The 14,095-nt window shown below is 39.6% G+C and overlaps 1 protein-coding gene across 1 annotated transcript; it reads left to right on the top strand.

Annotated features, from left to right (window-relative positions):
• The first annotated feature begins 3,823 nt into the window (after positions 1-3,823).
• On the top strand, positions 3,824-9,291 carry alas1 (aminolevulinate, delta-, synthase 1). The gene is made up of 11 exons (XM_058632757.1): positions 3,824-3,986; positions 5,053-5,293; positions 5,422-5,598; positions 5,758-5,904; positions 6,120-6,339; positions 6,844-7,028; positions 7,167-7,346; positions 7,491-7,655; positions 8,240-8,508; positions 8,631-8,793; positions 8,958-9,291. Exons 2-11 carry the CDS (start codon positions 5,086-5,088, stop codon positions 9,116-9,118), a joined length of 1,875 nt encoding a protein of 624 aa, XP_058488740.1. The 5' UTR covers positions 3,824-3,986; positions 5,053-5,085; the 3' UTR covers positions 9,119-9,291.
• The last annotated feature ends 4,804 nt before the right edge of the window (positions 9,292-14,095 follow it).

Genomic DNA, 14,095 nt, shown 5'->3' with positions numbered 1-14,095 from the left:
TCAAGTTGGTGTTAAAAACACCTGCCACGATTTATCATTGCAGCTTATTTATTCATATTTTGAGCATAAAAGGGATTTAATAAGCACATGAGACCAGTGTTGTAATGAAACGAAGTACAAATACTTTGTTACTGTACAAAATACACATATCTGTACTTTACTTTATTTGTATTTCTAGCAACGTTTACTTTTACTCCACTATATCTCCTCTGACTATCTTTGTTACTCATTACTACTAAATTAAATCAGAAGATCGGTTGGTAATTGTCTGTATTTATATAGCGCTTTTATAGTCTTGATGAGCTGCTTTACGCTATAGTTTTGCCATTCAGCCATTCACACATCTTTTATGTCCAACATGGGGTTAAGTTTTATTGCTCAAGGACACGTGTAGACATGTAGTCATAACCTCCCATGACCTCCCAGTTGAAAGAAGACTTGCCCTACCACTGAGCCACCATTGCTCAATCCTTACTTTAAATACTTTTACTTCTAAAACTTAAGTACATTTGATATCAGAAAATTACTTTTGAGAAAGACAGGTGATTTTAATTCTCCTCAGATGAAGCTGAACATGCAGATTTGGGGCCCCCTGGTGGCTTGAGGCCCCTATGCATTTGCATAGTCCACATAGCAGGAAACAATGTGTGTTCTTCTATTTGTGAGAACCATAAAATGTATAAACCACAGGACATTTTGGCTGGTTCTCACATTCTGTCACCTTCTAAAATGAATGATGAGATGTAACAAGATCACTTTATTTAGTTGTGCCCATTTTTGTGTTTATGAGCAAACGTTAATTAACTTTGCAAATGTTTTCCTATATCGACGATCTTTTCTGTCTATGTAACATCCTTGAAATTGAGGGCCACACAATATTATTTTAACTTCACCCATAATATAGAGCTGCTAGTCATTGATGTGGCATCTGAGGTCAGATCGTGGTGATAATAATGCTCACATATCCGAGAGAAAATAACACCATATTGTGGGCTTCTGTGCCTAATGTGCATATTATTTGTAATGACTGTGTCCAAAGTACTGGCATAAAAAAAGACATTAGTAAAGTAAACATGTTGCCTATGACCATGAGACGGAATCTCACGTTTGGACCAAGTTTTAATCTTGCAAGATGGAGCCGTTACAGTGCAACACAGTTTGAATGCTACAGAGAAGTGCTTCTTTTATCCCCCTCTCCCAGACGTACTTCTGTACTTTCCCCTCACATGATTATTGTACACTAGACGATACTAAAATTAAAATCATAAACTTATAAGTCATGAGTTTATAAGTGTAACAAAAGATAAGTGCATGGTAGTTCAACAGTTCGCAGAAGGGTGTACAATTTTATAACATGCATATTTTTATTGTTTACTTAAAGTTAAAGAAGCCAACTACATTAACCTAGAGAAACCATCCCTCAGCAACATGGGTCACGGGGGGTGAACAACCTGCATTTAGTCTAACAACTCTATTGACAGGTTTAAGGGGTTTAGTCAGAAGTGAAGAAGAATCTTGGATGAGAGGTGAAATGTCTTCTAACCTAACTCAAGCATGTCCAGTTGCCTACAGCTAACTATGGAGGATAATATCAGAAAATCCAGCATGCTACATGCCATATCTGTTAATAATCCCAATGCTTTTAACACAGAGACTGGTTCTTCCTCAGGACAAAATCCCCAGACAAAAACAGAGCAATGTGATTTATGCAGTACAATGTAGTGAGGAGTGTCCTGACCTCTACATTGGTGAAACCAAACAGCCTCTGCATAAATGCATGTCAATGTCCAAACTCAGCTGTCCATCAACATCTTAAGACAGGGGACCCTTTTGGGGATGAGGATGTTCACATGCTAACTCTACAATATGTTAACCTGGAGAAACCATTACTCAACAGAGGAGGTTGACACACCTACAATAGTGTCCTGAGCTCTCTTCCAAAAAGTATTAACAAGCAAACACATAATAACAACAACAGTGAGGTCAAACACCCACAACAGCAGACTCACAAAACTGAAACTGGGAAGGGTGGAAGATCTGCTTTGTTCAACTTAACGACTCTCTAGTTATCAGCCTCAGAGGTTAAATACCTGGTTCTTCCCACTAGTTAGTCAGAGCTGAAGAAGTCTCTTGGATGAGAGGTGAAACGTCTTCAACTCAAGTCAAGCAAACCCAGTCGCCCCACAGCCAACTACTGAAGAAGATCATGACCTGGATGACTGAGAACCTTCACCGACACAATGCCTCAAAAGACCTGCAGAGGGCAGCATAACACCATAGCTGTCACTTTCCATCCACGTCGCGTTCAGTCAGATAGATTTGTTTCCTCATTCAGCTAATAATAACAACAATTCAGGATCGATGTAGTGTATTATTCTGCGTTCATTGAGTCAAACCATTTTACAAATAGGACTGTTTATTTATCCATTACCATATGCATTTATGGGTTTATAAGCCTCTATAGCGTGTAGTTATTTTTGGAAGCTTGCACTCTCTGTTGTACTATTTTACACACAGACTTCCGGCAGCTCCGCTGGACTGTCTCTGTTTCAACACCTGGGGTCGTAAGTTTACACTGTAGTGCACTAGTATTATTTCATTTCCTCAGCTGACATTTCATTTCACCGGGTGTTTGTCAACAAAGACATTAGTGTGGAATGTACTTTTGGAGTTTCCAGGGAGTGTTGTGTTTTTATTTCCGTATTGGCCATGGATTTAGTGATGTGATGCATTTTCATTTCATTAGTAAAAGTATTGACTAACGCTTGTAAAAATGTATTGTGTCTTTATCAGTCTAATATCTGACATTAAGGCTCATATTATTATTTGTGGCTTTTTTTAAAGTTCAATGTAAAACCAACCAAATTGAGCCTTTTTTTTTTTTTTTTTACAGAAGTGAAGAAAGAAACATATTACATTAGTGAACAAACAGAGCAAAAACAGGAGAAATAAAACTTTGCCAGGGTAGCTGATGAGTTATTAAAAAGAGAAAGAAAAGGAGGACCAAACATTGACAGTCTTAATTGCTTTTTTGTTGTTAGAGCCAGAAATCAAAGAAATATAATGTACAACTTCATGGGTAAAAGGGACAAAATTAGGTTTTTTACCATTGAATTTACATTTATGGATATGGAATTTTGCCAACAGAATCAATAAGTTTATAACAAAGTACACATTCTCTCTATTTTGAGTTCTATAAAAGCAAAATACCACATTCTCCCATAATAAAATAAAGTCTTTATAAATATTGTCAATGATGAATCTGCTGAAGTTTTGCCAAAATGATCTGGTGTGTGAACAATACCAAAAGAGGTGTAAAACAGTTTCTGGGTGATTTTCACAAAAGGAACAGTTTGTATTTATGTCTCTTTTAAATTTAGTCATATAATGATTAGCAGGGTAATATCGGTGAATTATTTTTGAACGACACTTCTCTCACCTGTAGCTGAGATTGGCACAGCACCCCCCGCGACCCTCTGGCAGAGGATGAAGCGGTAGATGATGACTGACTGACTGACTTCTCTCACCTTGTTTACTATCAAGTATTTGTTAAGAATCAACCAAACTTTTTTCCAATCAATGTTGAACGTTTGGAATAGAAACATTTTCTTTTTGAAACAAGGCACGAATGTTTTTATTATTTCGGGGAAGTCTAGAAAAACAGATCTTTCCAACAGGTGATTCAGCCACAGCAGGGAGGGAGACAGTAGTAGGAGGCAACGAAATTGAAGCCTGAATGACGTGCGAACATGTCTGTGACGTACTAGAACATGTTCTCGCGAGACTTCCGTTCGGCGCTTGCTCTTATAAGCTCCGGCAACTCCGAGTACTCTTCGTTCGTCCTCAGTGCAGGATAACGACTGTGCCCCCTGTCACCAACGAAAAGCAAGGCGCGTTATCAGTTTGACGTCACGTTATCGTCGCGGCTATTACAGTGTCCACTACACGACTGATAGAGAGAATTACGCCTGTGGGGTTTTTCAGAGGTAAGTTCGCCTTCTTCTCCGCACCACCTTCACTTCTGGTTACTGCTTCTGGGCTAAAGCTAGAAGCCTAGCTAAGGTTAAATCCGAGGTGAGGTGAAACAAGAGTCACGAGCAGCGAATCTGACCTCGGTTTCCCATATTTCTTCAGCAAAATTATACATTATTATATATAATTTGTGATTTTTTTTATTATTATTAAAATCACGTTGTGTTAAACAGAGTAATAATACTAAATGGTTAATAACATTCAGCTGCGTTAATGGCAGCTCCTTGTACAATGTTAGCTTCTAATAACACCACGTGATTTTTAAGACAGTGTTTTCCGATATAATTGTCATTCATTATATGTGTTTTCGTAACATTTCTGTTCGATCAGACCAGAATATGTTTCAGCAGATGTTTACAGTGTAAACACCAGTGAGGGCTGACACATGGATAGACGGAAGCAAAGGTTATCACACAGACAGTTAAGATTATCCCCAGACCAAAGTTTTTGGGTCTATATAAGCGTAAATATACTTGCTGTACATGGGTCGTCGAACTTTTCCCGGAAACGTGGAAGGAGTATTACGTATGAGTGATTACGCTGTTTAGGAATGTAGAGTTGGCTCCAACTTGGGGGAGGGTATATCTTGGTTATCAAACGTAATTTTCATTTTTACGCAATCACATTTTTTTTACATACTAATTCCAGAGGTTTTTTTTAACTGTGAAGTTTATAAATAATTGAAACTTGGTGGATATATGAAACACAGCTGTGGTATTTCAGCATCAGCTGACAGATTCCCCCTCGGGCTTAAGTCTTGTAGTTTTGTGAACTACTTTTCTTTGTCATATGCCATAAAGAAAGGTCTGAATATTATAAACCTGATGATCTGAACAGATTAGTCCTTCTATGTTACCACACTGGGCTGTAGAGGGGTAGAACTGTGATATTTCAGTTTGTCTTCTATATTCTTGGATTTTAACCATCACTTAATTGGTTACTTGTGCACATATGTGGAAGGTTTTAATAATTTTTTTTCAACAGCATATGTTTCAATATAGTTTTAACTTTGCCATTTAGATCTCTGGACAATCATCATCAAAACTGCTGATCATGGATGTAATTTTGCGTCGCTGCCCATTCCTGGCTCGTGTGCCCCAGGCCTTCCTCCAGCAGACCAAAGCGTCTCTGGTGGTTTACGCCCAGCGATGCCCTGTCATGATGGAGCTGGCCTCAAAACCTATGGCCCCATCAATGGCACGGGCCCTCTGTTCATCCTCCTCTAACCACCAGAAGACTGAGGGCACCATGTCAACTGAAGGTGAGGGTGATGAAGAAGAAATGTATAACTTTTTAAGCTGTATATCTAAGATTTACTATGTAGCAATGTTATGTGAAATGGCAAAATAGCTATTTTCTTTGTTGTTGATGAACCTTGTCCACTTGTAGGCCCCAAAGTGGAGCCCAGCCTGCCTGCTGGTCACCCTGTGCCTCCCTCTGGCCAGACAGGGGCTTCCAAATGCCCTTTTCTGTCTGCTGAGATGAGTCAGAAGACCAGCACTGTGGTCCGCCAAGTCGGACTGGAGTTCCAAGAGGATGTTCAGGAAATTCGCACTGTTCAGAAAGGTCAGATTTGTTTAGAAATTGGTATTGCTATGGTATCGACTCAGAACATTTCACTGTGTGTCACTGTGTAACATAAACATGTGACAAATGAATCCTTGAATTTTAGTCATTATATAGTTCATAATGTTATACTGTTGTGTTTTTTCTATCTTTTTTCAGAAGTGTCTTCTGCCCAGCTGATGCAGTCTTCCTTGGCCAGTACCACCAAGGGAAGTGGAAAGGAGCCAACTGATCTGATGAAGACCCTCCTGAAACAGCGACCTAAAATGATCTCCCATTTGCTGCAAGACAACTTGCCAGGCACTAGTAAGTTTTATTTTCATTTATATTTTATTTTTCTCGGACATTGTATTCAAATGTAAACATGTGACATGAAATTCTTCAATTCCTTTTTTTTGTGAAACTGGCAGTATGTTTTTTTTTTTCTTTAGTTTTTAAATACAATGAAATTAGACTTTCACCATGAAATTTCTTCATCCATTGAGCCACATCAAGCAAGCTGTGTCTTCCTGTTCTGACAGTGTCCCGCTTCCAGTATGATGAATTCTTTGAAAAGAAGATAGAAGAGAAGAAGAGTGACCACACTTATCGCGTTTTTAAGACTGTGAACCGTCTGGCCTATGAGTTCCCCATGGCGGAAGACTTCACTGGCTCTCTGGCTGAAAAGAGGGAGGTGTCTGTGTGGTGCAGCAACGACTACCTGGGCATGAGTCGACACCCTCGAGTCACAAAGTCTATAATGTGAGTATTGGTGGGGTTGTTGGTGTGTTTGATGAATGAAAAAAATGTACCTTTTGTCCGTGTCTCATATTCAGTTGTGTTACCATGTGAAGAAGCAATTTTCTTTCTTACGTCTTTGTCTTCTCTGATTCGTCTTTATTTGTCATTCCACTGGGAATGCAGATAGAAAAACACTCAACAAAGATGAGACACCGTACGTGATAATTGAATGCAACCAGAGACTCCTGACTTTTGTTTGTGTGGGTCTAGAAGAGTGTTATTTGGCCATAGTTCACACTAACCCTCATGGGCTCCAGTGAAGGTGTTATGTTCAGCTTGTTTGAGCCTGCCCAGATCTTGTTTCCCGTGTTGCACTGACACCCTTTATTTAAGGTGCACTTTAGCACGAAAGAATCTCTAGTGTTTAATTATGTAAAAAGTTCGATGAATAGTAGTCTTATGTTTTCCCAAACGCTCATGTCGTTTTAAGTTTGTGCCATTTACTTTTTATATTTTTGTCCTCAGGGAAACTTTACGAAAGCATGGGTCAGGAGCAGGAGGCACCAGGAACATTTCTGGAACCAGTAAATTCCACGTGGAACTGGAACAAGAACTGGCTGACCTCCACAACAAGGACGCTGCACTGCTCTTCACCTCCTGCTTTGTGGCAAATGACTCCACCCTCTTCACCCTCGCCAAGATGCTACCTGGTACTTTACATTTGTTCTAACATGTGAAATGTGTTGGATAACATGTGTCATTCAAATGTGAAATAGTCAATGTGATGCACTTTTTTTTTTTTTTTTTTTTTTTAAACATTTCTATTCCTGTGTATTTTGAACTTTTAGGTTGTGAGATCTACTCTGATTCAGGCAACCATGCCTCCATGATCCAGGGCATCAGAAACAGTGGTGCGAAAAAATTTATTTTCCGCCACAACGACGCGGCCCATCTCCGGGAGATGTTGCAGAAGGGAGACCCAAACAAACCAAAGATTGTAGCCTTTGAGACCGTCCATTCCATGGATGGTTAGTGATGGTCATACATCCCTTATGTCATGAACACCTCCCTATTTGATGACTCAAAATGTAACAAAACCCAGAATTTTGATCTAAACTGACCTGTCCTGATTGACTAAACCTTTTCTCCCTTTTCATCTTTTAATGACACAGGTGCTGTGTGTCCGCTGGAGGAGATGTGCGATTTGGCCCACGAGTTTGGTGCCATCACCTTCGTAGACGAGGTTCATGCAGTGGGCTTGTATGGCACCAGAGGAGGGGGCATTGGAGACCGGGATGGTGTCATGCACAAGATGGATATCATCTCAGGGACACTAGGTGAGCATGTACTCTCTGCTCTATTGTGGTATATATGTGACGCGAGCTCAGTGGTAGAGTGAGTTGTCTAGAGACAAGACACTCAACAATGTTGCTCCTGACGGCTGTGCCAGCAGCGTGTGAATGGGTATGACTGATGAAGTAATAGGAGATGTGCTGTATGAAAGTGAGTGAATGGTAAAACTGTAGTGTAAAGCAGCTTTAAGTGGTCATCAAGACCAGAAAGTTGCTATACAAATACAGGCCATTTATTAGTTGTATTAATGACTTTATTCCTTCATTAATATTTTTGCTTTATATAAGGTGTATATGTAAGAAACCAACGCTCAGTAATTAGAGCACTGGTAGATCTCTGATTTGTTGTTTTTCTCAGGATAAGCTTTGACACAATATATGCCAGAGGGCTCAAAGAAGCTGGAGCAGCTCTGCTGTTGCTAGGAGACTGTGGGCTCCTGTTGCACATATTGAATTACTATCCTCTCCTCCCCTGTGTGTCGCTGTCAAGCTGAGGGGACAATTATTTCTAACTGAGAGCTCCTCATCTCGTACTCATGCAGCCCCTTTCATGTCATGTCTTTTTCCAGGAAAGGCCTTTGGCTGCGTGGGCGGCTACATCGCGAGTACGACTGCCCTGGTGGACATGGTGCGTTCCTACGCAGCTGGGTTTATCTTCACCACCTCTCTGCCCCCAATGCTGTTGGCTGGAGCCAGGCAGTCCATCCAGGTTCTCAAAGGGGAAGAGGGCCGCGCACTGAGACGCAAACACCAGCGCAACGTCAAGCTGCTCAGACAGATGCTGATGGACTCGGGACTTCCTGTGGTGCACTGTCCCAGCCACATCATCCCAATCCGGGTAATGATTTTGATTTAATCTGGACTGTACATACAACCAAATTACAATATTTACAAAAAACCCACACACACACACACTTGTATATACTTTATTTTGTTTTTTATTATTATTTTATTTTTTAGGTATCGGATGCAGAGAAAAACACACTGGTGTGTGACCTTATGATGAGCCGCCACAACATTTACGTGCAGGCAATCAACTATCCCACCGTTGCCAGGGGAGAGGAGCTCCTGCGTATCGCTCCAACGCCTCATCACTCTCCAGAGATGATGAAATATTTTGTTGGTAAGATCTGATAATATGAATATGCATTCAGTGAGATTCACGTAGGTTAAAGCAGCTCCAACCAGTTGTTAAACACTTTCGCTTACTTCATGGCTGCTGTGACCGACTGTAGCTTTGTTAGTTAAAGTTGAATCAACCTCCTCTTTCCTTTTTTCCCTCTTCAGAGAGGCTGGTGCATACATGGAAGGAGGTTGGCCTGGATCTGAAGTCACACTCAACGGCTGAGTGTACATTCTGTCAACAGCCGCTTCACTTTGAGGTGATGAGCGAGCGTGAAAAGTCTTACTTCAATGGCCTCAGTCATCAAATCTCAGCCTGCGCGTAACACTGCTCAAAGCTGCTGGCTCGATATGGCACATATATTCACAATACCCATTCCTCTATCACTGTCATAGAATGTATTAATTGTCTTTCTAAGTCCTTCTTCACAAATTATTTAAAGTATATTCTATGATCAGATGCTCTATATATGCCAAGTAAAGTTTGAGAAAGAAAGAACCAGTGTCTTGTTGTTTTGCTTTGTGTTGGTTTTTAAAAACATCAACTGTGGGGTTTGCCTTGTTGAAAAATGGGAAATGGATTTCTCGGGCAACGTGCATTAAACAAATTAAATTCAGACCATTGAACTGCTAATTAAATTACATTCTCTCAACCGGGGTTCCGCTGCCATGACAACCATGTGGATGAATCAGATTAGAAGTCAGACGATGCTGAGAGGCAGATGACCCCTGAAATATTTTTTTATGTAACAGTGAAAAAAAAAAAATGGGTCTGAAAGACTGACTCAACATGTAAGAAGGGGCAAATCTTTGTGTCGCAGTGGTGGTGTTAGTCACCCAATTATGTTTGGTCCACTGGCCTACTTGTGTTTCCAGGACACACAAAAAACTCTTTTGTGCTCCTAAGCACGAGGAAGAAAAAATAAAATCATGCCAGTTTCTTATTGTTTTGATAAATATTCTTACTTCTACTGACTTATTTGTATAAGCTGAACGAGTGAAGATGAATGAATAGAGTGTAATCCTAGCAAACAATGGGAATATGATGCAACATGCAACAGATTGATTCGATCAAAATGGAGGATTTGCACGTCCTGCTGTGATCGGGGTGAAATCTAGCTTTGTTTGTGCCTGATGGGAGACCTACTTACACACTGTCCTGTGAATTCAGGTCGAGATGACATAAATGCTGCTATGATACTTCAGATGACCCAGATCTACAAAATAAGAGGACACGCTGGTCACCACGGTGCAGCGCTCTCGAGCCTCGCTGTTATACAGTACACACTGAAAAGACAATGTAATAGTTTCAGACTGATTCATAATTTCTGTAATTTAAACCTCATGATGAATCATTCTGAGGGTTCACATCGTGTTTGGGAGATTATCGATGTCAGTTTCCCAAGCATGAACATGTTGTAAAAACCCACAGTTGCCTCATGAGACGCAAAACTAACATGGAAATGGAAGTGAGACACAACAGTTACAATCGTCACTGACAATTTGTATAAAGTAACTTCTGCTTTTGAGTTGACTCCTCATATGTGTGAGTGTGTGTGTGAGCTGTCTGTAACGCCACATTTATGGGAATCTAGTAAATGGTTGTTTGTCTCACCTGCTCGTTACATAGCAGCATTTTAATTTATAAATGAACTTAATACATACACAGTATGTTTTTATTCATTTACTAAAATCATCGAGGGTATTAAGAGATTTACAAATGAGATGTTAATGGTAAAGAAAAGGTGCTTCGTATCATTGAAATGGATCAGCTGATTAGTATTTTTCTTAAAACAGTTTTTCTGTGAATTCTTCTGTGAGAGGAAAATGTATTTGTTTGTGGTGTTTTATGGCAGTTCACCTCTGTTTACTTCCTGTTTCTCCATGTCAAAATAGAGTAACATATGGAAGCAGGACATTTATTTTAATATTTGTTACTACAGTACAGTGTTAGTCTGTACCCTTTTTAAACCCATCACCAATTGTTTTTTTTATGTGAAAAATACAAATAAATGCATAAACTAACAGTTTGCAGGCATATGGACCCTCAGCAAAGCCTCAAAAAGCAGATATAGGCGGCTCTGTTTCAGAGAAACTTTTAATCATTAACTTATGATTACTTTACATGCAAAAGCCTATAAACACAACAAGGCAAAATTGACTCATGTTACTGTTGTAAAGTGAAATTAGAGCAGCAGGGGAGTAGGGTGGAGAGACACTAAGGGTATCTTCTAATTGACTCCTTTTGTTATTTTTATATCCCCCCCAACTATTTGACTCCCATCACCCTGCCCCAACGCATGTGCACACAGACACACACGTAGATATACACAAAAATAAACTTGCATGTATAATGCTTGTATATCAGTTTAACAAAAGATTCAAGAGTAAAATGCAAACATTTCCTGGGATGGTGCGCAATAAATAATACAATATGAATAGAATAACAGTAAAATATCATTGTAATTCATACATATACTTTATGTAAGGCCACTGGGACCAGAGGGGCCGCCAATGTGTCTGTTATAATGTTTCCTGTCCTAGAACACACACAAATCATTTGCATAACATAACATCGGATTCACACAGAAAACACTACAGGCCGTTTGAGCACAGTTGGATGAGAGAGGTGCGACAGCAAAGAGTGTAGATGGATTCATGCACTTCCATTTCTATTACAAAGATATGGCCTATCAACTAGACTTGTCTGAACTCAACATTACTGTATGGGTTGAGTACTTTGCAAATATATGATTAAAAATAAAAAAATTTGTGAATAAAACCAGTATAATACATATAGTTCCTTGGGTTATTATGACGAAAACCTTTTTTTTTTTCAAACTAACTTGTTTCAAAAACAAAAAGTCAAATAATAAAATAAAAACTAAAACGAATGAAAAATCCAGAACTACTATAACCTTGGTGCCTCACTCTTATTCACCATTTCCATGTGAACTAATTCCTGCCTGGATAACAAACAGTGAGGGTGCAGACAAAACGGAAGATCAATGAATCTTAAAATGGTGTCAGTGCTGAAGTCAAATGAGAGACTGACACTTGTAACATTCAGTGTCTCAGCTAATCTGCCTGGTAACAGCACAATGAGAAACCATGAGATCCGTCCATCCAGGATCTTTCTCGGCTAAATAAACCTTTTCTGTTTGTTTGTTTGTTTGTTGTTGTTGTTTCACTTCCTCATTACACCTGAAGCAAGAAAAGAGACAGAATAACTGGTTTTCACAACCCTCATACACTACTCTCTCTCTCTCTCTATCCCTGTCATTGTGTGTTACAGTGTGAAGATGATTACAATCAAGCATTCCTCAGTGGGGTTTTTTTAGTGACTGAATCTCGTTGCAGCTGGGTCTTGAAAAAATAATACATCCACTATTAGGACTGCAATGTCATCTCCCAAAATGAGTTTCCTTTGAAATGTAACATGATCATTTCATGCCTTTGTGTTCATCTTGCCTTCAAAGATGTAGGGAAGAGAGAGAGAGAGTCTGTGTCCAGCTGCAGGTGAACGTTTGATTTTCTCCTCTGTTTAATATAGCGTATAACTCGTAGCTGGTAATTTGATCCGGGCTCGTGTTTTGCTTGTCTTTGGCACTGACCTCATCGTTCTTTATCTGCTTTAGTGCAGCCATCAGGGTCCAGATAAGTATAGTCCTTGGGGCCTGCAGGAATGTGACCACGTGAGCGACTCAGCTGGGGTGGATGATAAGTGCTATGTGATGTGTCTGCATCAAGTGCATGCAAATACATGCAAAGGGAAAGGTGGCTCAGGGGCACACGAGGGCTAAGATTGTGTGACAAAATCCGTGGAAATGTGGGTTAGGGTAATGTGGGTATATATGTCTATGTCTAATAATCTTTATGATGCACCTGAGGCGATCCAGTCAGCCTCACTGTGTATATATACAGAACAGAAATGCAAATCATGAAATGATGAATGTTCACATCTGCATCAACTTTACATTCTGATCATTAGTTGCGTGTGAGAACCAGTACAGTTAAAGAGTCTCTTGAGGTTCCGTTGTTTCACACACAGCCGGCTCGGCCCTGCACTGTGTCATCGTGACATCGTGTTGACATGCACAGTTATGAATTGCATGCCCTGGTGGAAATGACTGAATGTTACTTCTTCCACATACAGCTGAAAGTCTTTCCTACAATCCTGTTCTTTTGTTGCTCTCTTCTTTTGTAGTTGTTTAATGATGCATGAGCTTTTAGATCATACAAGCAGAGGCAACCCTGAGCCGCTGTGTACGTGTATTGACATTTAGCATCAAGGACAAGCGGTTATTGCACTAACTGTTGCCCAATTACAACTGTTGTGGTGAAAAAAGAATCTTGCAAAACGGCAGGAAAGGAGACAAGACACCTTTCTGTTGAAATTGCCCAGTTTCATGCACAGTTCATGTGAGTGCCTGTTGAGCAGCATGTTCGTTGATTATTCTCCAGTCTTTAGTGTTGTTTTAACACGGCCTATTCCTGCAGGCATCAGTGTTCTTACAACCACCTGTAAGGTAGTTATATAGATAGTATAGCCCATTTGACATAACTTATTGTATCTTATTTTCCTCGCATTTAAAACCACTTGTGCCATCAGGGTCCTGTTTTCATTTGTGGTTTTACATTAGATTATTTCTTTTTATTTCTCATACTTTTTCGATCCCTTCTCAGCTGTTTCTGCTTACTAATTACTCGTTAAACAGCTGAGGTCAGATGCCCCTTTAATCAAAATCTAACTACTTACAGTCTTTAGTGGTTGCAACACACAGCTACACGGGCCGATAAGCTTTGTTTATTTACTGCAAGTCTCTGTATCATGGTGGTTGGTTTCCCTTTTCGCATTATACCAGAAAAGGAATGAGACTGTACAGGAGGGGGCCGAAATGAAAAACGGTGTCCAAGATGAGGGTCAATTAGGTCAAATGATATAAAATTCAGAACAAACTAAGCTTAATAAAGAAATGAATTGATTTACAGATGGAATAAGCTCAGAAGGGCTAAATATCAACTAGTGTTTCAAAGTTAAATACACATCAGTTGGAGTACTCGTAAAAAAACATAAAAGTAGAGGAGCACTAAATGTAATATTAAATACAATTTATGAGTGATTTTCCATTCTAAACAGAATTACCTGATTTCCTCTGCTGTATTCCAGTAGATCCCATGTATCATGTGTATCTTAGCGAATAATTTGCTGTATTCAGTAATAAAACAATAACTTTGCTATTTATATTTCTAGCAACTTTTACTTTTACTCCACTACATTTCCCCTAACTATTGTCATTACA

This window comes from Solea solea, chromosome 6, assembly GCF_958295425.1.
Source record: "Solea solea chromosome 6, fSolSol10.1, whole genome shotgun sequence".
NCBI lineage: Eukaryota > Metazoa > Chordata > Actinopteri > Pleuronectiformes > Soleidae > Solea > Solea solea.
This window is presented reverse-complemented; position numbering and strand designations above follow the sequence as displayed.

Bases quoted from the DNA above. Each gene is read 5' to 3' on its own strand.
- alas1 (XM_058632757.1), top strand. From the start codon at position 5,086: ATGGATGTAATTTTGCGTCGCTGCCCATTCCTGGCTCGTGTGCCCCAG. The intron at 7,656-8,239 runs GTGAGCATGTAC...GTCTTTTTCCAG, and splicing joins TATCATCTCAGGGACACTAG to GAAAGGCCTTTGGCTGCGTG. The intron at 8,794-8,957 runs GTAAGATCTGAT...TTCCCTCTTCAG, and splicing joins GATGATGAAATATTTTGTTG to AGAGGCTGGTGCATACATGG.